The sequence below is a fragment of the Octopus bimaculoides genome, chromosome 1, assembly GCF_046866305.1.
Source record: "Octopus bimaculoides isolate indiv1 chromosome 1, ASM4686630v1, whole genome shotgun sequence".
Classification (NCBI taxonomy): Eukaryota; Metazoa; Mollusca; class Cephalopoda; order Octopoda; family Octopodidae; genus Octopus; species Octopus bimaculoides.
In genome coordinates, this window is record NC_142928.1 from 56,400,848 (window position 1) to 56,427,170 (window position 26,323).

At 34.2% G+C, this 26,323-nt stretch overlaps 1 protein-coding gene across 1 annotated transcript in view; it reads left to right on the plus strand.

Annotated features, from left to right (window-relative positions):
* LOC106880993 (beta-1-syntrophin) overlaps nucleotides 1–26,323 on the plus strand; it is a 42,026-nt gene that overhangs the window by 10,980 nt on the left and 4,723 nt on the right. Inside the window, exons 2-4 of the mRNA XM_014931176.3 lie at nucleotides 18,122–18,501; nucleotides 23,588–23,730; nucleotides 23,945–24,141. Coding sequence (XP_014786662.1) covers nucleotides 18,122–18,501; nucleotides 23,588–23,730; nucleotides 23,945–24,141 — 720 coding nt within the window. The remainder of the gene's footprint in view (nucleotides 1–18,121; nucleotides 18,502–23,587; nucleotides 23,731–23,944; nucleotides 24,142–26,323) is intronic.

Below are 26,323 nucleotides of genomic sequence, written 5' to 3' on the forward strand. Positions count from 1 at the left end.
TAGCTTAGTTTTTCGTTGGGGCTGGCCAGATTGGAGCAATCTCGAGTATAACCAGCCAAAATTGCAAAGATAATCTGGAACTTGACTGAAGAAAGAAAACTCTGAATGACCCGTCCTTGTTTTTCCTTGCCCCTTTTTTGTATCATCTGTCTGGATGTTTTGTTGTACCTTTTTTGTATCATCAAACTGTCTGGATGTTTTGTGTTCTTGTCCCATTTTTTGTATTCCTTTATATATATATATATATATATATATATATATTATAATTATCCCAGTACATAGATTTAGTATAAACATTGGAATAATTTTACTAATTTATTAAGCTGATTGAATAAAATAACCATGATATCCTCTTAGTAAATCAGATTGGTTCATCAATTGCAGTGTCTTATTCTTTTCAACATAGCAGTCAACTGTTGGCTAGCTGGAATTAGCATTGATGTATTCTATAGGAAAAAGATTGACTCTATTGGAGTTACATCATCTTTAAAATGTTTCTCAAAGCAATTAATCCAAAGATTAAGGTTGTTGTTGAAAATGCAGAGCATCATATGAAAGCAAGTAACCATTTGCCTTCTTTAATAATCTAATTACATTAGTAAGCTTGCATTTATTCTGGACAGTGATTGAATAGTGTTTCTTCAATATGATACAGGATGTGTGAAAAGCATTTCTGCTATTCCATCACATCATTCATATTGTGGAATAATAGAAACAACAACAACACACACATGCAAAAAGAAAAATCAATTTCCTTCCATTTCTAAGTATAAATGAATGGGTCATCTATCTAAAAGTATCAATCAGTGTTTAATCAACAAAGAAAATATCTTTATTCAACTTCATTAGACTTGTGATATTAATTCAATTGAAGCTAAAGCCACTTATTCCAATTGCAATGAAATCTAGCAGTCTGATCTATTACTAAAATTGCTTTCAATAATCTATTGTTTGATATTCTAAAAATATTCAGGAATTCATTAACTTTTTAATTTACTGTAGTCATGTTGCTAAATGTACACTGAATTTTTATTCAGCCAGGCTGCTATCTGCAGCATCAATGAATACTGTACTCACTGATTCTTGTAGCAGAAGCAATAAATTCTCATTTAAGCATGTAGCTTGTAACTACGTATCATTGAGAAGACCTAAAAAGGCTGTCATGCAACTGGTGTTCATGCTGGTCACTGAGCAAATGTTCTTCTCCTTCTGATGTTTAGTTTGTTTTTAATACCACACGTCCATGAGATGTTATTTCATGATGAATACCACTGTAACTTGCCTATCAACATGTATATACATTAACTATTAGACATAGAGGTCTATTTAAATTTGATACTACTTCAGTTGCATTTCCTGGATATTTGAAGTTGTGCCTGAAACTCGATGCCTTCATAGTGATTTTAGAAACAGTAACTTTAATTGTTCTTTTTCTCCTTTCTCTCTGGAATGGTGTCATCATGATGATGATGGTGGTGGTAACAAGATGATTAATGAAGATAACAATATAGCTGCATTCTTACAAACTACTAAATGTCTTAATTGCTTATGAATATTTGTAAAGCAGAAATGACTATTAGAACTAATCTCATATGTTACTGAAACTGTGACTCTATTCCTGATGTCAGCTTATTCTTGTTTTGCTTGTGTTGATAGAATTTAAAAACCATACCTCTTACACACTCTGCTTTACTCAAATATTCCAGAATTATAGTTCATTATGATCAATGTTCTTGTATAGATAACTTAGCAAGACTTTTACAAATCTTACTCCTAGAAGATAGTAATAGGGATATCATAGAAAATGTGATTGTCTTCTAGATGTGTGAAAGTTACATAAAGACCATTGTGTAGCTCCAGTTGATAGTGTTAAATAGTTGAAAAATAAATCTCTCTTTGGTTAGGACTGGCCAATTGCAATTAATGTTTCCAGATGGTCTGGATCCTATTCTTAATAACTAAGTGTACTGAGGTATATAGAATTATGTTTCTTTTAATGCATTACAAACTTCCTGCAGTGTATTTGAACTTATAAGCAGGTAGTCCAATGCCTTATCTATTGAATCAATTGCATTTATGAGAGTGGAAAGTGTCTGCAAAATATTTTAAAATTGATTCTTTGAATTTTATCTTATCAATCCTAGTATAATAACCAGTGGACTTAATATTGGTTTCAAATTTCACAAGGCCAGCAAGTTTGGGGGAGGGGGTAAGTTGATTATATCAACCCAAGAGCTCAATTGGTACTTATTTTATTGACCCTGAAAGGATGAAAGACAGAGTTGACCTTGGTGGAATTTGAACTCAGAACATATAGACAGATGAAATGCTGCTAAACATTTTGCCCAGTATGCTAATAATTCTGTCAGCTCACCACCCTAAGCAGTGAACTTAATTTTAACTGAAGAAGAATAAAACTGAAGGGGCTACCACTGAATAAAAAAGATAAAGACCAATCAAAAACTCTAAGTGTGATTGCTTGACTTTCTAGAAGTAGCAGTCAGATCTTCAAATCATATCCACCATCTTAAACAAGGAAAAATGTTTTAGACACTTATACAAAGACTGGATAGTCATGGCCAGAATGGTTTAGGTCATAGGTATACTTAGATCTGGGCTAAGCAGCAACAATAAGAACTTTAGTATACAATCTATGGAATGCAAAGAAAACTAGTTGATGATCTTTTACAGGAATTTTTAGATGATCTTTACCTGAACAAATTTGTTTGGTTTTGATTCCCGGTTAAAATTATTTCATTTCCTTACACTTAGGTTGCTATTGCTGAAAACAAGAATATTACATTTCAATTTCTTTATACATTTGGGACTTTGTACCCAGTTAAAAAAGGAAATTTACTTTATGGGATGCACCACTTTAGTAGATATTAGACAAAGAAGTTGGCAATGTTCCTTAAATTGTTGTTCTGTGTCACTTCCAGAGCTAATTTTTCTTAATTTGTGTCTTGATAACTGACCAACTCATTCCATTCTCTTCTGATTGTAAATATATGATTGCCAAATATATTGAGCTGTTCACAACTGTCCTTCTTTCTGTTGTCTTGATTATGCATGATGCAAATATAGAACTTCTTTTAGTATGCATTGAAGTTAAAGAAAATTTGTTCTTTTGATTCCTTATCCTGCATTTTTGTCTTCTTGATGCTAACTGCTCCATTACTGCCATAATTTTTTTTTATGAAGCCATTAATCAATGGAACAACAAAGAAGTCTCTAACAAACTATTGATTTGTTCTGTTGACGTGTATTGCTTTAAATTATCTGCAAGACTAGTTCCACAAATCTCTCTTCATCTTTTTATATTAACTAGTGCACTGCAAGTAGAGTCTTTATTTAAGTTGTTTACTGAATATTTTAGCCTCATTTGTCATAACTCATTCTATTTGTTAGAAATCATAAAACAGTGTGTGTATGGAATTTTCTGCATGGTATGTTTCTGTTATTCAAATATCGATATCTTTGTATTGAACATCATCAAATGCTATTTTACTGTTACTTTATAGTATAAGAAGATTTTTGAGGTCTTGTATATTTAATTGGCTTCCTGACCAGAAGCTGTTTCCTTTGTCATTAAAATTCTTTTGCTTCATTTCTCTGATCATAGTCAAAATGAGAATTGGGTTTTAGAAATATTAGCATTTTCTCCAGATTTAACAATTAACTTGCTAGAATTATGAAATGTTCTGTAACAGAATTGCTAGACTGATTGTTGAATGTGCATATATGAATGTATACATAATAGTTGAATATACTTTCATTATGAATGTCTATAGATATATAGATATATATATATATATCTACACTCTCTGAGTGGTTGGCGTTAGGAAGGGCATCCAGCTGTAGAAACTCTGCCAAATCAGACTGGAGCCTGGTGTTGCCATCCGGTTTCACCAGTCCTCAGTCAAATCGTCCAACCCATGCTAGCATGGAAAGCGGACGTTAAACGACGATGATGATGATGATGATTGAGCATTCTTGTTATTTTCTTTACCCATATTTCTGTGTGTGTGTGTGTGTGTATGCATGCTTATAAGCAGTAATAACAGGCTCATATCATAATGATGTTGTTTAAGAATAGTCCTGACAATTTTTGAGGTAAAAATAACAATAATGCTTACACTCATTCACCTTATTCAGTTATGCATTATTTGTAGAAAAGCCCTGCAGGAATGTTATTCTCTCTTAGCTTATACTTTTTTTTATACTTGACAAAGGAAAGATTGACCCAGCTATGAAAAAAAGACTGAGAAATACAAGTACTTAAGGAATTTGGGTCATTCACAAGTTATTTGTTTAAATATTCCACTGTTTGCTTAGTGCTTGCTTACGTACTTCAAATCCTCATGTTCTAAACGTATTTAAAAGAAGGTGAAGTTGATTAACTTGTGAGTTGTTAAATTGACTGCATTAGTCAAAAGAAGATGGAATTTTAAAATGTTGATTTAACTGTTACTAATTGACTTTTAAGGAAGTTGGAACTGATACTTTTGTGCATTTGCTTTTTGAATAGGGATAACTCTGTCTATAGCTGATGTTAAAACTGTAAGGCAGGATATATTTAGGTCTACTTGAAGTAGTCTTAGAACAAAAGACTTCAATTCAGCTTATTACATTTTTTTTTCTCATTTAAACATAAGCTATATTTTTTACTGATTTTATTTGAAAATAAATTGATAAAGCAAAGCTATTAAATTTATATCAAATATTTGCCCACTAGCAAAATAATTGCCCATTTCATGTGTAGTTGTGTCTTTAATGAAATCAATACTTAGTCCACTTAATTGTAAGTAGCTACCATATGGAGTTAATTAGCACGGTATAGTTGTTTTTTGTTTTTCTCAAAAGCTTACACTGTTTAGTTAAAATCATTCCTCATAGAAGGGGAAAAAAAGTGTGGAAGCCACACATGTATTTCGCATTACAATGAAGTTGAAGTCGTAACTAAAAAGTTATGAGACATTATTTTGTTTCATACAGTTCTATATTTGAGAGATGAGGAATTATGTACATTAGTTACATTTGATGGATATTTGTCCTCATCTTGTTTGTTGTTAACACAACGCTTTGGCTGATATACTCTCCAGCTTTCATCAAGTGTCTTGGGGAAATTTTGAAAATGGGTTCTCATTCCTAAGGTATTTTTGATGTTATTATTATTATTATTATTTAGGTCACTAGGGGTTAGTAGTCCACGCTCTAACCATTACGCCATATACCCATGGGCAATTATGGAGTGAATTTTAGGGCTTATAAATCTAATATTTTCCTATCCTTCCTTAATACTGGTTCCCATATGCTACTCATATCTGCACTCAGTCTGCTTAGAAGATTCTTATGTCCTAGCATATGTGCTGCTTCTTTTAGTTTTCATATTTTCCAGTGGTGTTCTCTGTCTATCATTTTAACTTCATCCCACAGGGGGAGGTGGTCTCCGTTTTTTCCATACTTGATTAGCTATACCTGATTTATCAATATCTCTTCATGTCACAGCTTTGTGATGTTCCTCTACCCTTATTTTGAGGGGACAGCATGGGATGGAGTACACGCAGTCTTTGGTCATATTCTCTTCCATTGGTGGTTTTACTCGAAGGAGGTATCTGCGAAGTGTTGTATTACTCTTGAATACTGTACTGATGTCATATGGGCTGCATATCTTTTGTATCTTTTTGGAGAGGCCTTTCACATAGGGTAGACAGACTGTGGTCAGTTTTATCCTCTCTTTTCTTCATAATTGGAGTGGATAGTATGTTTTTGGGGTAGTTGTTGCTTAATAGATTGTTACTTAGCTTGATCATTTCTTTGTGGTGTATTTCAGGATTGCTACTTATATTCTTTGCTCGATGTTTTAGGCACTGAGCAATTACTCTCTTTACACTATATGGATGGTTGGAATTGAAGTTAAGGTATTGTCCAGTGAAGGTTGGCTTGTGGTATATGGATGTCTTGGATCCATACTTGGTACGTGTCATTAATACGTCCAGGAATGCTAGCTAATTCTTTTTCCTTTTCCACTGTGAACTGTATGGATGGCTTTATTGAGTTCACATGACCTAACAGTACTTGGACATCTTCCTGGTGGGGCCAGAGAATAAAGGTGTCATCAACATATCACAGCCATAGGGTTGATTTTAGTGGTGTTGATCCTAAAGCCAAATTCTCAAAGTATTCCATGTATATATTGGCTATTATTGGTGATAATGGCAAACCCATAGCTAAACCCTCTTCTGTCAATATATATCAGCGTCCATTCTGATGTAGGTAGTTTCTACATAGAAGGTCAACATTTCCATCAAGTTTCCTATTGGTATACTAGTGCGTTCTTTTAGATGGGTGTCTGTCACTAGTTTTTCTTGAATCACCGATAGTGCTTCATCAGTTGGGACTTTGGTGAACAAACTTATCATATCTAGACTCACCATCTGGCTGGATCCAATGGGGGGCGGGTATCCTTGATCACTTTTGTGAAGTGGATGGAATTCTTCACATACGATGTTGACTTTCCTGCTAATGGACTGATTATATCCACAAGGAAGTGGCTCAGTGAATGCTGAACCTCTACAGCTCACTATAGGTCTTAATGGAATACCATGCTTGTGAATCTTAGGGAGACTGTACATGTGTGGTAGTTTACTATAGTGTTGAGTCGGTTGTCTGTACTTCATTGGTATAAAGTGATCCTTGTTCTTGATAAAGATCTATGACAACTTCCTCTCTGTTTTCAGAGTTGGGTCTTTCTCTACTTTGCTGTAGCTACCATCACTTATGAGACTTGTCAATTTTTCCGAGTAGTCAGACTTGTTCATCCCACTGTAGCATTTCCCTTGTCCGCTGGAAGTATTATGATCGAATTGTCACTCTGTAGTCTTTTGATAGCGAACTTTTCTTCCTAAGTGATGTTTGGTTTGGGAAGTTTTGCTTTTTCTAGTTCCTGTCTCACTTTCCACCTTAGTTCATCTCCCTGAGCTTTTGCTATCGCACACACATATATGTATATGTGTGTGTGTATGTGTGTGTGTTTGTCTGTGTTTGTATCCCCTGCCATCGCTTAACAACCGATGCTGGTGTGTTCATGTCTTCGTAACTTAGTGGTTCAGCAAAAGAGACTGATAGAATAAGTACTAGGCCTACAAAGAATAAGTCCTGTGGTCGATTTGTTCAACTAAAGGCAGTGCTCCAGCATAGCCACAGTCAAATAATTGAAACAAATAAAAGAATAAAATACTCTAAATAGCTTGTATTATTTTTTATGAGTGAATTGGTTTTAAGGTTGTTATCGTTTTTGTGCAGCCTCAGTCACAAGTATTTGAGAAGATCTTTGGCAAACGCCTAATTGGTCAGCATTTGATTGTATTTATTGCTGTCTCTATCCTGTCATTATAATGTTAAGATTTATGATACCCATTTTGAAGACAGCAGTTTGTTAACTGAGACTTGGCTGTTACATTCTTCAAGTTTTGTAACCATATAAAAGCATCTTTGTTTGCTCTTGTCATAATAATAATGGTCTACTATAGTTTTGATTTAATGGTGCAATATATAATTTTGTTTTTAAGTTGTATCACTTAATTTTAGGAAATACTAGTTTGTCCTAAATAATAGCTATGTAGTTCAATGAATGTTTTCAGAACCATGAACTTTCTGACTGGCAAGTAATTGATGTACAAATATTATTTTAAAAACATTATTGGCTGATTAGTTTGGTAAGGGAATTGCACAGATTGTTGTGACAATTGCTACTGAGGATACATTTCTGTAAGGTCCACTTTCATCTACAGATATTGGAAAGTGGAGTTGCCAATGAATTATATAGTTGAGTTAATACTTCAAAACAACTCACCTTTAACAGTCAATAATGTTGATTTAGATCTGAACTTCGTAAGATTATCATAATACTCATAGCTATCACATCTTTGTTGTGGGATATGATTTAAATGAAATTTAGTGCTTTATTTCATGTAGAGAATAGTGCCTGTGGTCAAATATACAAACTTGTACCTCTGTAGTTGAGATATTATCACTTTATGCAGTTTGTTATAATTTACCTGTCTCATAATTCATATCAACCAGATTTTTTTCCAAAGGCAAATTTATTGTGTCAGCAATACAAGTTAGATGTGTATTTCTCAATACAAGATAAATATGTATATTTATCTTGTACCACTGAGCTCTTTCTATCCTTATTTCTTAAAAAAGAAAATAATGATGACGCTTGCTATGGTTTATATTTCTTCTAAAGTTGAAATGAAATAAACAAGGACTGTGAATCATTTTTAAAATTCCAAAAATCTAGTAACTTCTTTCAAAGAAATGTCATTGAAATCTTATTACTACCACCATCACATGGCCCAATTCAGATAAACCAATGTATATATCTATACCTGATATCTTCTTTGATAACCTAGTCCACAGCTGTTTTCTTGACCCATTGATTAGAAGTCTATCCTCACTCTATATACTTCACTTTGGAATGTGACTTAGAGATCAAAACAAATTGATCAAGTGATGTACATTTATTCTTTCTAGTTCACATTTTCTTAATCATTCATAAATTTGATACACTATCATTTAAAGATGCAACTTTTGCTTCATTAAATGATGCTACATTATTATAATGGCCAGTATGCCTAGTTTTAGTATCACTGAGGAATCTTCTGTGTGGTTACTTGGCCTACTAAAAATACCTAAAGCTCTCTCAGATTACAGCTTGTCATAAATAAAGTAAGGACACTTTAAACAATGTAGTCTACAAACCATAGAAAAGATAGGATGGTCACAACTGGAATGTGTTTGAATAGTCAGAGACAACCTGGTGTTAAGCAACAATATTCACTATACACTAGTACATTAATAAAAATAAGTCAAACCTTATCTTTGAATAATACAGATCACATCAAAACATTATTATGCACACAGGTATGGCTGTGTGGAAAGCTTGCTTTGCAACCAAGTGGTTTTAGGTTCAATCCCACTGTGCTGCACCTTGGGCAATGTCTTCTACTGTAGCTTATGGCTGACTATCTCAAATGTGAATTTTGGTATATATATATATATATATATATATATATATATATATGTGTGTGTGTGTGTGTTTGCTTGTGTTTGTCCCCCACCTCTGCTTGACAATCAGACTTGATTTTATGTTCCCTTAACTTAGCAGTTCAGTAAAAAAAGACTGACGGAATAAGGACTAGGCTAAAAAAATAAGTACTGGGATTGATTTGTCCAGCTAAACCCATCAAGGTGGTGTATCAGCATGACCACAGTCCAATGATTGAAACAAGTGAAAGATAAAAATTCTTATATTATTTTTATATTCTTTGATTTTTATGAAACTTTCTTTTTGTTTAGATTCAATATTCAAGTTGTGATAGTTGTTGTAACATTACTGTAACTGGTGACAATTGACAGTGGTTGTAACAGTTGTAGCGGTGTTGCAGTTGTGACAATTACTTTGACAGTTGTTATAGCTGTAAGTGTTGTTGTGGTTGTAGCAGAAGTTGTGACTGAATTGTAGTAAAAACTTAATATTTAAAAAAATTTCTTCTATTACCTTTTGATTATTTCAGTCATTAGACTGCAGCATTGCTGGGGAACTGAAGTGAAGAATTGAACAAATCGATCCTAGTACTTATTCTTTTAAAGCCTGGTTCTTATTCTATTGGTCTCTTGCTGAATTGCTAAGTTACGGGAATGCAAACAAACATTGGTTGTCAAGTGGTGGTGGGGGACAAACACGGACACACACACACACACACACACATGACAGGCTTCTTTCAGTTTCTGTCTATCGAATACACTCACAAGGCTTTATTTAGCCCAAGGCTATAGTAGAAGACACTTGCCCAAAGTGCCATGCAGTGGGACTGAATCTGGAACCATGTGGTTGGGAAGCAAATTTCTTACCACGCAGTCATGCCAGGTTATTATTTTTACATTTTCTTTCTGGTGTCAGTTTATTTTAGACTAATTTGGCTGTGTGGTTTAGGTGAAGGATTGCAGACCACTTGGCTAGAAGTGTAAATTGTATTAAGTATCAGCATGTTGTGCTCTAGAGGCAGGCACTTAATTCTGCTTACCCCATGTTGCTTGACTGATGAAGAGACTGTTTTGATTCCAACTCCACAGAGTGATTAGTAATTGGAAGGACATCTATCAATAGAAAAAAAAAAAAAAAAAAAAAAAGAAACGTCCCCTCGAAATAAACAACTTATCAGGCAAATAACCTTCATACCCTTGCATGTATGTAACAGTGGATGTAAAGCAATAATATATGTAAATATGTTTGTATGTATGTATATAGGTGAAATAAACATCAGAGATATTTTGCTCCACACAGAAACTGCAGGAACTACTCAGAGACTTTGCAAGCACTTCTAAATCCAAATCCATTGCAATGCTGGAAACCCTTCAGTATTGTCAGCAGTGTTTCACTCTATAGCCTGTACACTTTGCCTATGTGGCGCAGTGAGGACTAAACTAGTCTTCACCTATGGAAAAGGTTCCACTTATAGTCTCTTATTAACCATAATCACCTTGAGCTAGTTTTGGCTGCTTGATGGCTTTCTTCAATTGTCTGGGTTCCAGACTTATCTTCTGCAGGAAATAACATACTGATCTAACTGGAAAGCTGTGACAGCTGACTTCAGTGGAGAATGAATCTGGATGTTATCCCTTGACAACGGCTTCATTGACTAAGTCCTGATATTTTGTTTTCCTTACCTGGTGGGATATATCAAGTCTGTCCTCCCAGGGTTCTGTAAGTTTCACCATGACAATTATGTATGTATATATCATCATCATCATCATCATACTTTAATGTCCATTTTCCATGCTGGCATGGGTTGGTTAGTTTGACCAGAGCTGGCAAGCTGGAGAGCTGCCAGCTCGGTTTCTGATTTAACTCGGTTTCTACAACTGGATGTGCTTCTAGTACCAACCATTTTACAATGTGTCTGGGTGCTTTTAATATGCCATCAGCATGAGTGCCTTTATGTGACACTGGCACATGACTCTTGCAAGCCAATCCTCTTCACCAGTAGGAGTGGGCCCTAACACTTCTGTGGAGGACAGGTGTTCTTGAGTACAGCAAAGTGCCAGATATTTTGGTTCTTTATCATCTCCCCCAAAAAGTTCAGTGTCCTGAGGTTCTCTCTCTCTCTGTCTCTGTCTCTGTCTGTCTGTCTCTCTCTGTCTCTGTCTGTCTGTCTGTCTGTCTCTCTCTCTGTATGTATATATATATATATATATATATATATATATATATATTGCTTTCTATCCAATGTTAACTTAATTTTATAATAATGCATTTTAAATTTGCATAATAATATATCAGAATATATTCTGTTAAATTAAAAAAGTTTGTTTTATTTGATAAATGTGAGATGTAGATAATATATCAAATTGGTAGCTTAGAATCTTCAGCTTACATCTGAATCTTCAGTAGGCATTTCAGTATGTTTTAGAATGGGATACTTATTTTTTACAAAGCTAGAAATTATGTACTGAGTCAAGCCAGTCAAGAAACCTCTGTGTGGTCGCTATCCATCCTAGAAACAGCAGCCAAATCTTCCTCAAATCACACACTCCTACCTTAAAAAATGAAGGACACTATATAATATAGGTGGAATAAAAGATGTGATGATTGTGTTTGAAATGCCTTTGATCATAATGTCTGCTTGATCAAAGCCAACTTATTGCTAAACAATAATAGCACCATAAATATTAAGAAAATTATTGGTTATAGACTCATCATCCTTTTTTGGGACAAACTTATATTGACTTTCCATATCCATCAGAAGTTTTTGAAATTTGAAGAGCACAGTTCAGTACTGAGATATTCTGAAGATTGATAGGAATGTAACTTCATCTCAGAAGAATAGAAAAGAACACATTTTGTAACTAACTAATTTAAATTAATGACCTTTGATTGCATTATAAGGAAGGGTAGTCTTTTTTATGTGAAATTTAATTGGATTTTTATGTCCTTCTAAATTGTGGATAATCACAGAGGCCAGTGAAGTGATGAACTAATTCTTTATCCACTCAGCACCTTCTCAGGATGCACACTATTATATCACTTTAGTGAGTGTCTGCTGCCTTCCTCTGCCAGATGAATCCTGTAATAATTGATAGAATCAACTCAAAATGAGATAAGCCCAGAATTACTCTTATCATTGCTTTCAGTTTCATTATTATAGCAGTGCTCCAGCTTAGCCACACAATCTACTGGCTTGAATTAGACTATATTGTTTTGTTTCCTATGAGTTTTTTTAATTATAAGGGAATCTAGCTGTAAAATCATTACTTCAACTACATGATGGAGAACATGTAGCTAAAACCTTCAAAGTCACTACAAATGCATGACCTCACAGTCTCCAATGATGTTCCCTGGCAATGTCACTTCCACAACATAGCAAAAACTTCTTTCCAAAGACTAGATGGTTAGTCTTTGGAAATAATTCAGCTCCCAACAGTTGTCAACTCTCTAAAAAGTTCATGTGAGGTCCACAATAAAATGCTGCTCCCACTTCTTGGGACACTGTTGCTTGACTACATCCACAAGAAAAGAAAAGAAAAATGCACAAAGTCTTTTATCAATATACTGTGATTTCTGACCCACAGATGTGCAGATGCACTGCCTCTTCACTACTCTGCCATATCTGTGGCTACTGCACCCCAGTGATGGCTGATCTTGTGCCACCTCCATTTGGTCCTACCCAGCTCAATTGTGTCTTTTCTGTTCATCACCCATTTTGTGCCCTAGGCCTTGCACTAACTACTATACCTAATCTTCCCCAGAAAGTTAATCCTCTGGAATTTCTTCTATGCTCATATTTTTTTTTGCATCTCTTGACTTGTAGTAGTTTGAGAACCATTAATATATATATTGTCTAGTATATATAATGTTACCACATTCTTTATATGGCTGTTTTATTTCCTTGTCCTACATTCTTGGCTGTGACATCTGTTAATTCCTGTCAGTCATCTCTTTAACTGTAGTTATGTTTTGTAATGTAAAATATTCTGTGTTGAGTATTGAGTAAGAATAATGTGTGTCTGCTGCATTAACTAACCCATTAAACTGTTTCAAGTAGTTTTGTTGCTAAATGTAATATAACAGGTTTATATCCTAATCAAGCACATGTTAAGGAATAAGCATTAAGATAATGATGATAATGATACACAATCTTTATCATCAGTGTTTACGAATAAAATTACTTTGAGAGTTATGGGAAAAAAGTTTTGAGAAATTTCGCCTGTCGAAATTTTTTTCCCATTGCTATTTGACTCTTGTGATACGCAGTTGTTTGTTCTTTCATTATTTTAGTTTAGTTATTCTCCCTCCACTTTTTTTCTTGTTTAATGTTGTCACTGTTTTAGTTATTTGGTCTTTAGTTTTTTTTTATAAACTATATGAGAAAAACATTTTTGTACCATTGACATTGTTTTGTCAGCTGTATGTTTTAAACACTTTCTCAATAATCGCAAAGCTTGTAGAAGTTCTCTTAGTGCATGAAAGTGTAAAGATTAATGTAATTTTGACACCTGGAATTCTAGAATGATGTAACTCTGGAAAAATAGATTGTCTATTTTATAGTAAGTAATGAGGGACTCAACATCATTAGATGTTAAGGAATTCATTTGTTCCCTGTATTTATGAATTTAACCACTAATTCTGTGTGAATTCAGGTAAAACTTAGTTTCAGATTCTTATCCTTTTCAACTTGTTGATGTATTAACAATTCAGAATAGTGTTTTTTTAATACTAAATGCTTACTTTGCAGGTGGCCTCTACACTGAGGTCTCCTGCATACTGGCTATATTTGAAACTGCAAATTATTACCAAACAAGATAGGAAACTGAAATTCACACAACAATTCAATTGTTTGTTCATGTTTCTTTTCATATGCAAATGAAGAAAATTGCTGACAATGTTATTAAGTAAATAAAGATTCTTTAAATCTAAAACTTTTTGCTGTTTATATTTGTTGATGCTCAGAGAAAGTAGAGAACTTGATGTTTGAATTATTTTTACTTGGTGAATGGTTGTAGTTGTTTTCTAGCTCAAATGCAAAGTGAACATTATATTTAAATAACTTGATCTTTAGGGTTATTTTTATTTTGGTTGTTTTAGTATTTGGTTTAATATCTTTGTAATTTAAATGACATTTCCTTATGTGACCTTTATATATTCAGATGCCAGCATCTTCCTAATTATCTGCTATAACCATTTATTTTGTTTGATATCCTGAGAGTTAAAGAGCTTGTACAAAGGCCAACAGTGTTTAAAGTTCCCTACTTTGTCATCCTAGTTGAATATTCTTTATGTTGTTTTACAATATCTATTTTATTTATAATACTTGTCTCCATGGTGTCATAATTAAGAGATAAACAGATACTTGAAACATTATAGTTTTAAAATCTACTTCTCTAAGGATTTCAGTATGTTTTCAGTTTGTGGTATGTGTATATGTGCACTACAGTGGAGGCGCAATGGCCTAGTCGTTAGGGCAGCAGACTCGCGGTCATAGGATCGCGGTTTCGATTCCCAGACCGGGTGTTGTGAGTGTTTATTGAGCGAAAACACCTAAAGCTCCACGAGGCTCCGACAGGGGATGGTGGCCAACCCTGCTGTACTCTTTCACCACAACTTTCTCTCACTCTTACTTCCTGTTTCTGTTGTGCCTGTAATTCAAAGGGTCAGCCTTGTCACACTGTGTCACACTGAATACCCCCGAGAACTACGTTAAGGGTACACGTGTCTGTGGAGTGCTCAGCCACTTGCACGTTAATTTCACGCGCAGGCTGTTCCGTTGATCGGATCAACTGGAAACCTCGACGTCATAAGCGATGGAGTGCCAACAACATATGTGCACTACAGGTTTCAAAGAAAACTTATTTTGAATGTGGTGGCTCCTTAAAACAATCTGTTTTATCCCTTTGTCACATTTTACTTGAAAATACTCTCAGCAAATTAAGATGAGCCTTTCCTTGAAAATTCAAATTGGATATCAACCTGACACTTGAGGCTTTCAGTGAGATTAATTCAGTTGGATATATAGTATTTCATTCTATTAATACTCACTTTCAAGTTTAGTGAAGTTTTAACTGTCATGAGGAATTTTTATGAAAACTGATTTAAAATTTAACTTCAACCTTTAGGCAGGCTAGATGAGTTATGTAATAAAGTTGCTGGTACCTACCCATTTTCATTGCTAAGGAAACAGGTTTGGAAAAAGTGTCATGTTGAGATTACCTGAATAAGCGTCTATAGGTTTCATTTATCTCTTGCATTGCAGGTTTCTTGTTAGCTAATATCACTGCACTCTGATACACATTCTATAAACTTTTGAGTTAACAAAGATTTGGTTTTGTCCTCTGTACTCTTCTTCCTGTTCATCAACAATCTGTTTGCTTTCATCTCCAACAATCCCCACTCTTATGCAGATGATACCACCCTAGATTCTTCACCAATGTTCAGCAACCAAGCTTCATCTACATTCAACCCAGACACTTTGCTCCAAACTTCCACTGACTTTATAAATAGAGACCTCAAAAACTTCCTCCAATGGGATATTAATCTTGTTTTCTTCACCATTACAAAGACACAACCACCACATATACCAAGAAAATAATCTTCTACTTCATCTAAACGTGAACAACATGTCACAAGAACACTTTAAATCATTATAAATGTTAAATTTCACCATTACTTCTAGTACATGCACATTCACAACATAACCATGATTGGCTTTCCTGTTTAGGGTCTGAAAATACTTCAGCTCCCAATAATTGCAAACTTTCTACAAAGCTCAAATGAGACCCACAATTGAATATTTCATTGACATCTGGGATGGTGCTGCCATTACATATGCAAACATCCTATATCATGCCCGTCTCAAACTCCTCCTTTTCCCAATTGATGGTATGAATTTACTTGCCAGCTAATATACTCCTATTTCTAGCTTTCAGACAAGCTGTCTCTTTGCACTTACTGTCTTACTGCTATTACAACAGTCACTTTTTGGGTATGGTTGATTTTGTGCCACCTCCACTCAGTTTCAACTGATTCATTTATCTCTGTTTTTGCCATCCATACATCCATATTATGACCCCACCTCCACACTACTGTTTATCTATTCTTTCCTCACCACAATACTAGCTCTCTGGGATTACCTCCCTGCTCTTGTTTCTTTACAGCCATCATTTTGCAGTAGTTCAAGATTATCAACTATGCAAGTCTCACTAATCTCAGAGGTTCTGCAAAGGCCACAAGCACAAGCCCTTCTCCCATAAGCACATCTTAAATATATGAGGTTGATAAAGTTTTAGATATTATCCTGTTATTCTTTTATCACTATCCTTAAAGTAACCAAATTTTTTTTTGACTTTGACTTACAATAAATAAATTTTAATGTTTTGCTGTTTTGAATGTTTCTATTTATTTGTTAATGAAAATGAGGTGGAATTCAACTTCTTCATGTTCATTAATTTACAGCCATGTTTTCAGGCTATTAGAATGGTATTAGATAAACTGTCTTAAGAAGTTAAAAACAAAATCACACTAAAATAATTTCTTTTTCATTAATGCATTTTCTTTATTGAATTACTTTCCAAGTTAGTTGTGTATGCACATGGAATCAGAAACCCTTTGGACATCACTGCAAGGCACAAGAGTGATGTGAATGAATGATAAAAGAGAGTAAGATGTATGGGACTTCTTACATAGCATATAATTCTGTAGAAATATAGCTTGAGAAATAAAAACAAGTCAACCTTTATAAATTGAGGAACATTTGACCTAATCCGTAAATAAAATATATATCCATATAACAATCGTTACTTTCTTTTTCCTGAATGTTTCAAAATTTGTATAAAGCTGCAAAAGTGCTGTTTAATGAGAACAGTTTCGTTTCTTATTATAGCAATATAACATCCTTACATTCCAATTATACCCTTCCCTTATAAGAACTAACACTGAAGTAGGCTTTGACTGTGAATGACACCACACAAATAAATGCCTCCAAATAATCTCTAATTGTTTTAGTTGACTTAGTAAGTACATGTGGTTTCTAAGCTATAAGACCTATTTAAAATGCTATGTACATAATTATTGTTTTGTTCTCTGTTTAATTTCTTTAGCTTACTTTATTTTGTGTCTTTTGCTATAGCCTAGGGTGAATTACTTACTTTTTGGCTCAACTTACCACAATGAATTGTTGTAAACCTAACTGCTGATACTTATCATTAAGTTGATTCGGGTAGTTGAAAGTTAAGTGTATTTGTCATAAATACAACACACTGGTAACATGATATAAACTGGTGACTGTTTGAAAGACAGCTCACCATCCTGTCAATTTGTATATGATATCAATCTTACAATATGTGATTTAACTCTTTAATGGCTAATTTTCTTTTACAGAACAGAGAAGTCTATTTTTCTGTTTACATTTTACTTTGGGATGATTTATATGACATGAACAAGTGCTTTTATAGCTGGCTCTCCACTCTGACACTAAGTGATATAACAGAAATTGGTTTCAAATTTTGGTACAGGGCCAGTAATTTTGGGGATGGAGATAAGTCATTTACATCGACTCCAGTACTCAACTGGTACTTATTTTATCAACCCCAAAAGGATGAAAGGTAAAGTTGACCTTGGTGGCATTAGAACTCAGAATGTAAAAAAAAAAAAAAATGAAATACTGCTGGTGTGCTAATGATTCTGCCAGTTTGCTGCCCTACACAATAACAAATATTAATGATCCAATGAGGGAACCTCTACATCATGGTTTAGCATACTAGAAATAGTAGTCAAATCTCCTTCAAATCAAATCCAAGCAACTTAAAAAGAAAAAGAAAAAAGACATTATATAATGCAATCTTGGATAAACTTGCAGAGAGTTGAGATGGTCACAACTGGAATGCTGTTTATTGCAGGTCTGCACAGTCATAGGTCAACAACATCATAATAATGTTTTTTAATATGTTCATTTATATGTTTATCTGATTTGAAGCATAAATATTTAATGTAGAACAAAATTTTTATGTTATAAAATATAACTTTGAAATTGTATATTTTTGTTTTTATTGTTTTTGACAGTGAAATATCTTCGAGAAGTTACACCTTATTTTAAAAAGAATTCTGCTCTCAGTGAAATTGGCTGGGGCCCTCAAGAAATCAAAGATGATTCTAAATCAAATTGGACTGAGTCAAAGCCAATCCCTTTGAAACTATGTTATATATGTAGAAATCATGAAATGTCTGATCCTGAAAAATTAACAATTGAACTTCATTCTCCTGACACAAAGAGTTCCTGTATTCTTCGTTTTCCTGATGTTGTCACTGCTCAGGATTGGTTCAATGCAATTTATTCCAATATAGTGTTACTAACAGCCCTGACAATCATAGAGGCCAACCAGATTATGAGCACTGCACCAAATCAGAGAGAACTAAAGCATATGGGATGGTTATCTGAACAGGTGAGATATATGTTAGGTATTGATCATAATTGTGAATGATACACTCTTGAATGTCATAATCTTAAATATTGGAATCCTAAAAGATCAGAATCTTTAGAGATTGTGATCTTTTAGGATTACAATATTTGGAAGACTGCAATTCCAAATACTATAACTACAAAAAATCAAAATCCCAAATGTTGAAATTTTGAATGAATGTCTTATACTGCTCACCATCGCATAAATCTAGCTTTGCACACTTACTTGTCTCCCTTTACTTTCACACTTCATTAGACCACAATTTCTTGTGTTGAAGATGAATATATTCACCAAAGAGAGCCATGCTGATCCTACCAAATAAAAAGCAGCTATTCATTGTGATGCAAGACTTTAAAATATAGTTAATTATCATAAAAGTAGGTCAGCTTGTGTAGGCTACCTCTGTACAATTTACCCTTATTATACATTAACATTTTTCCAATAAATCTCTTTTTACAATTGTAAATAAATATCCTTTAAGAAAGTTTTTTTTTTTATTAGTTTTTCACAAAATATCTCTTCAAGATTTTGACTTTTTGGGATTGTCTTTCAGGATTATGACCCTGAACCACACACACACATGTATCTATATTAATGTTTGTTTTCATGTTGAGTTATAATAAAGACAAGTTTTCATTAAACTGAAGGATTATTCAATGCTTATTGTAGAGTATATATTTGATAATCTTTAAAAGAATAGTGTTGATAGTAACTTTGACGTTTTAGACTGCTTAGCCTTCATTGGACAGTCCATTGGAGGCTAGGCTGGCCAAAACTTTATTGTCAACATTATTGCTAATGAATAATATATATATATATATATATATATATATATATATATATAATATGATCTGATTTGCTCTGTTTAAATTGCAATAAAAACATGTGAATAATCTTTGTATTTCAGCTACACTATGTTCTGCATAATATTTATTCTGTTTACATTTAGCTTTTCTGTGTACTTTGAAACAAAGACACATATTTAGGGGAGGGATTACATGATTAAATCAGTCCTAAAAATTTTATTGATCTTGATGAAATGAAAGGCAAAGTCAATCCTGGCATGATCTCAGCGTGTGAAGAAACATAGCTAAATATTGCTAGGCATTTTGTCTGCCAAATTGTCAATTCGACCATACCATCACAATGCTACAATAACATTAAACAATAACAAGAGCACTCTGAGAGCACAAACGTCCACCAAGGCAACACCAATATCCTCTCAATGATTATCCAGAGATGATTTTTAAAATGAGAATATCTGAAATAAACTCGACTGCTCTCACAAGTGAGAATACTAAAAATGAACCCAACCACTCTCAAAAATTGAGTAAAGAAAACGGAAAAATAATCCAGAATTCTTGTCTGGATCGATCTCAATGGTAGTTATGGAATGTGAAGGTAGGTGTGCAGGCCGTGTTTGTAATGCTGTGTGTCTGTCATCTGCAGTGGGAACAGGGACAGTTTTCTCTATGAAGGCCTTTTTTAGTCTATCCACTGATATAGTGTCTTTACGACCATTAAAGGTCTATAGTGAAAAATTTATCTGTGCATGAAAAAAAACCAGAAAGGAGCTGCATACAGTGCTGTTAGTGGAGGTTTAACAACATTGTTGCACACAAAAACGTGAGTCCAAGAAGTAAAGCTTCCTTCAAGGCAGAGCTAGAAATGCAATTGTTAAGTAGGTAAGAGGTTTAAAACAGGAATGATATATTCAAAATTGGTAAAACTAAAAATTGTCAAGGATAAATTAAATTTATTATTGTTACTGAATATGTTTGTGTTATTTAATTTCTGAACGGTTTTGCTGCCGTTTGTTTATGTAGTTTGATTTCTTTATCCATCAGTTTCTACTAAGATAGAGACGCAAGTAAAATTAATTATAGAGAAACAAAAATAAAATGTTGGAAACAGCAATGCCGCCATAACTTACATGGAAACCATGAGTGTGTTTTCAGGGGAGATAATCAGAGAAATACTTGAAAGTGAATGTGAGATCGTAATACTCCATGTAAAGTAAAGTAAATATAACAATCCAGAATCCTTGCTCAGTATCAGATCAGTCCCCAAATCTAGTCAGATCATGCCAGTCACAAGGCCAAACATTCCTGAAAGTTACATCTGAATCCAGCCAGCAGTTCTTGAGATATCTTGTCCACAAACAAAGGCAAAGACCGATACAGCTTGGCACTATTGACATCGCAACTCATTTCTACAGCTGAGTGAACTAGAGCAATGTGAAATAAAGTGTCTTGCTCAAGAACACAATACACAGCCAAGTCTAGGGATTGAGCTCACTGCCTCATGATTGTGAGTCCAACGCTCTAACCACTGAGCCATGTGCTTTTGTATGTTTCATGTTTTGTGAGTATTAAATAACATGTTTAAGACTTATTTTGTTAATGAAGCTACAAAAGTACACTAATTTGAACCCCAGCTCATTAAAGAGCATCTAATACTAATGGTATTAATCATAAAATAAATGTAGATTATGTCAGCTTTTTTCCCCATTTAATGTTATGAAAATGTTAAGAATAACAGTGTGAAAATGTTAGTGCAACTGTAATATCCCAAACAAGAAACTTTAACAATAAAAATAGTATGACACTAATAAAGTGTATAAAGTATCCGCTGCATTTGTCAAAGTATGCAGGAGAGGTGACTGCAGTAATGGTTGGTTGAAAAAGAAGCAGGAGTTGAAAGTAAAATAGATCAAGAAAAATATGAAAGTAAGTCGTTAGATTTGATTTTAGAATGCTATTCTTCACTGATGTGATTTAAAGCTGCTCTCCTATGGGATGATCTAGCCCATGCTTAATATTAATATATATTAAATAAAGTGTCTTTACCAATCTTGTTGAGGTCAACTTTGGTTTTTATCTTCTTGAGGTCAATTAAATGCCATTCTAATACTGGGGTCAGTAAAGTTGACTTTGTTCCTCCTCTAAATACAAGGCTTTGCTTCCTTTCTAAGAAGTCATTATTATTTTTAGGATGTTAAATGGCAGGATTGGTAGAGCATATGACAAAATCCTCTGAGGTATTTAGTTATATCACTTTTATGTTCTGACTTAAAATCCTAATTTCCATTCTGTCATTCGGCCTTTCATTATTCCAGGATCAACTGGTAATATACTGAATTACATTATGTCCCTCATCTACAAATTTGTTGTCTTCTGACAAATTAAAAAAAAAAAAAAAAAAAAAGAAGTATTAAATTTTCAGTCAATATTGTTATCTTCACTGTTAATTGATTATAGACTTATGTCTGTAGTCTACAATGTTTTCCACTGATTAATGTCTTCAGTTGCTGTTGATTATATTGGTTTTAATTAGATCACTTTCCTGCTGCATGTAGACATCTATTTTAGAAACTAATTTTGGTGCTTAAATATAAATATAGAATGTTCCATATCATTAATCTGATTGTTATGGCTACATGTTGGCTGATATAGTGGCCCTCCTACCTTTTGGTTATTAGAATCTGTCAGTTATTGATTTTGTTCTTTATCCCAATTTCAAGCTCATTGAGGTCTAATTTTATCAACAAAATTTTTAATGTTGCAGTTCTTTCATCTGCAGTGATTGTATACTGGATTTGTGCTATAAAAATCATACATTTGATTTTGCTTGGTACATTCTCTTCGCTGGATTTTGATAGCTTGTACTCATTCTTGGTTTAGGTTTATTTTGCATGTGTGTTGTGCTTGATTTGATCAGCATTGCCTTTATTTCTTGATTTGTTTAGCATGACCCACTTGCAATTAAAAATAAAACGATGTAAAAAATCCATGTTTTAGTTTTATGCCATTGATTGCCTCCAGGCCAAGATGAGCACCACTTCATGACAAATAATATCAAGTCATTTGATGTTGCAAAGGGTTCTTATCAATATTCTCCTTCCCACTTTTATAATCCTTGATCTTTGTTGAAATTGGTTGAGTAAGGTAATAGTGCATTTTTCCTGATAATTTTAGCTGTAATAGTTTCCTTTATCAATTTTCACTGTTTGTTTCCAATTACTTTCAGCTTTCATTTTCCTTGGTTGTGTCTTTTCCATGACTGCATCATCTAACCAGTGTACAGATCATAGCACTTATGACTTAACTATTAAAGCAGTTATTTTGACTGATACAGCTGTTACATGGTCATAAGATTTTTTAAAGAATATAACAAAAATATGAGCTCTCTCTCTTTGAAGCCATGTTTGTTTGCAATGATATTCAGGTGTAAATGGCCAACCAAATATTTTGAATATTACATGTGATTATAAGAAATAACAATTGAAACCAATGATGACTGAGAAATTGTTTAAAGATTGGTAGGGAATCAGGAAGGTAGTTTTGATTCTTCAAAGTTCACCAGTATTGCTTAGTCTAATTGGTTAAAGAAAAAGAATTTCTTTCTTTCATTTGTATGTTATTCTTAGTTTCTATGCCATATGGGTAAATCCTCTTCTTAGCACCAAATCCTGCCTGTATTGTTTAACATAAGAAAATGAAAAAAAGTGATCTTCTGCATTGTCTTTGCTCAATATACAACTGAATTTTCTTCAAAAAATTACCACTTCCTTTTTTTTTAAGTCTTGAAATTTTTGCTTGAATGAAAAGTGAAATTTGTCTCAAAACCAATCTCCTGTACATTATACATTTACACATCCAGTGTCACACCCATGCCAGCATGGAAGGCAGACATTTGTTTGATAATGATGATGAAAGTCTTGGATCTGTGGGTTACACCTAAGATTTTGATTGTCTGTTCCGTACTTTGTATCTGTTCTGGCAGAATTGAGATAATCACTCAGTAACAATTACAAAATTCACTTGACAAACAAGTAGACTTATTGAAGCAACAATGTGAGTTTAAAAGTGGATAAATGTTATATAAGTCTATTAGCTTGAAATTTGTTTAAATTCTTAATTCATATGAACGTGTTTTTGAAACCATTGGTTTGTTATGGAAGAAATTGTAAATGTTGAATTAGTTTGACAGAGGAACATATCTGTCAAACAGTGGACTGCTCTGTATTGCAGATTTGTTTTGATTTCTTGTTATTTGTTTATTTTAGCTTTTGAATGATCAAGGTACTCCTACTTGGAAACCTGTCTTTGTTGCTTTGACTGATCAAGATATGCTACTCTATGACACTGCTCCTTGGAGTAAAGAAGAATGGGCAACACCATTTCAGAGTCATTCATTACTTGCTACTAGGTAAACTATCCACGATTATTTAACTGTCAGTTCCACCATCTTTTTTAAAGTTTTGTCTGATGTTTTTTCTATTTTTGTTTAGATTATGTTAAAAAAATGCATATCTATTTTACACTCATGTAGAAGCAATAAAGGGATTGACTATAATAGTTATTCCTGATTTTAGGTGTTTTTCTTTTATGGGATTGTATTCTTTTTATTCCTTCTCTTGCAGACTTGTCCATTCTGGTCGACAATATAATCCAACAACTGATTCTGACATTCTCACATTTGGAACACGTTCAGGAACGCGGCAAGGTATTGACACACACATCTTTCGAGTTGAAACACAAAGAGACCTTGCAAGTTGGTCTCGTGCCTTAGTGCAGGGGGCACATGGTGCTGCTGTGCTTGTTAAAGAAGTTATATGTGGTATGTATTTGTTGTTTTGCAAATTTTCATAATTCTACAAATATTCTTGTTTTTTCTTTTTTTGTTATTCTGTAGAGTTGCTGTTGGCTGACTAAGTGTGTTGGCTAACTATTGCATACATATATGGTACTGGTTGGGAGTGTTAGCCAAGATTTGTAACTTCCAATACTCAAATTTTCTTAGCGGTAAATTAATCAATACTATATGGTATTTGGTAAATAGTGTAGTGTTCTACTTAAATAACAAGTGTTTTGTTAGCTTCCAGTGCTGGGCTCACATCTACCTATGAATCAGAAGTTGGTAATGGGAAAATATACTCCAGTGTAACTATCTTAAGTGATTCTGAAATCATCTGAGTTGTTAAACATTAAATCTTCTTGTGATACCTTTAGATTATAATATGGTTAGAAAAAAATCACTATTACAATCCAACCTTTGCCAGCATGGAAAATGGATGTTAAATGATGATGATGGTGATAATCCTTACTAATATTACTTATTTAGGAGACAAATGCAGACATTCAGTTGTCAATCATAGGTTACTGTATTCTGTGAATATATCATTTTTCCATTATGCTGTCAGAACTGCTTAAGGTGAAGTTTGAATACTTATAAGATATTGTTTCTATATAGGAAATGTTTCTTTTTTTCATCCTTTGAAAATTTCCCTTCAGAAAAATGGGGGTTATCTTATGCCTGAGCATTTGAAAGCCTCTCAAATTTTAAAAATAATTTTCATTATGAAAATGGAGTTGTTCTTTTCTGAAGCAATCGTACATTTGAATATATAGAATTCATTTGATATGCTTTTTATATAATCTGAGTAAAATTGTCTTGAAAAAAAAAAAGTTCTATACAAGAGTTATCATCATCATCATCATCGTTTAACGTCTGCTTTCCATGCTAGCATGGGTTGGACGATTTGACTGAGGACTGGTGAAACCGGATGGCAACACCAGGCTCCAATCTAAATTTGGCAGAGTTTCTACAGCTGGATGCCCTTCCTAACGCCAACCACTCAGAGAGTGTAGTAGGTGCTTTTACGTGTCACCTGCACGAAGGCCAGTCAGGCGATACTGGCAACGGCCACGCTCGAAATGGTGTCTTTTATGTGCCACCCACACAAGCCAGTCCAGGGGCACTGGCAACGATCTCGCTCGAAAATCCTACGAAGGCCAGTCAGGCGGTACTGGCAACGGCCACGCTCAAAATGGTGCATCTTATGTGCCACCCGCACAAGAGCCAGTCCAGGGGCACTGGTAACGATCTTACTTGGCTTGCCGGATCTTCTCAAGCACAGCACATTTCCAAAGGTCTCGGTCAGTAGTCATCGCCTCGGTGAGGCCCAATGTACGAAGGTCTTGCCTCACCACTTCAGCCCAGGTCTTCCTGGGCCTACCTCTTCCACAGGTTCCCTCAACTGTTAGGGTGTGGCACTTTTTCAGGCAGCTATCCTCATCCATTCTCACCACATGTCCATACCAGCGCAATCGTCTCTCTTGCACACCACAACTGATGCTTCTAATGTTCAGCTTTTCTCTCAAGATACTTACACTCTGACGGGTATTCACATTGACATTACACATCCAACGGAGCATACTGGCTTCATTCCTTGCGAGCTTACGCATGTCCTCAGCAGTTACAGCCCATGTTTCACTGCCATGTAGCATGGCTGTTCGTACACATGCGTCATACAGTCTGCCTTTTACTCTGAGTGAGAGTCCCTTTGTCGCCAGCAGAGGTAAGAGCTCTCTAAACTTTGCCCAGGCTATTCTTATTCTAGCAGCTACACTTTCAGCGCACCCACCCCCACTACTAACTTGGTCGCCCAGATAGCAGAAGCTATCGACTACCTCTAGTTTTTCACCCTGGAATGAGATAGAAGTTGTTTCCTGTTTGTTTACAGTCTTTGTTGCACTAGTTAATGCATACATGTTTATATTAATTAAAATAATATATCTTTTAAGAAGAATTCTCAAAGAAAGCAAGCAAATTTAGTCCCTATAGTTAACTGATATTTCAGTTGATTTATTAATTCTGAAATATGAGAACATCATCGTTCTCTGACACGAATCATTAGATTATCCTTTTTCATATGAGAAAATTCAATTTTGGGACTCTAATCACCAGACTATATCATCCATTTTATTAATTGCTCTGCTGGTGAGATAGATACCTATTA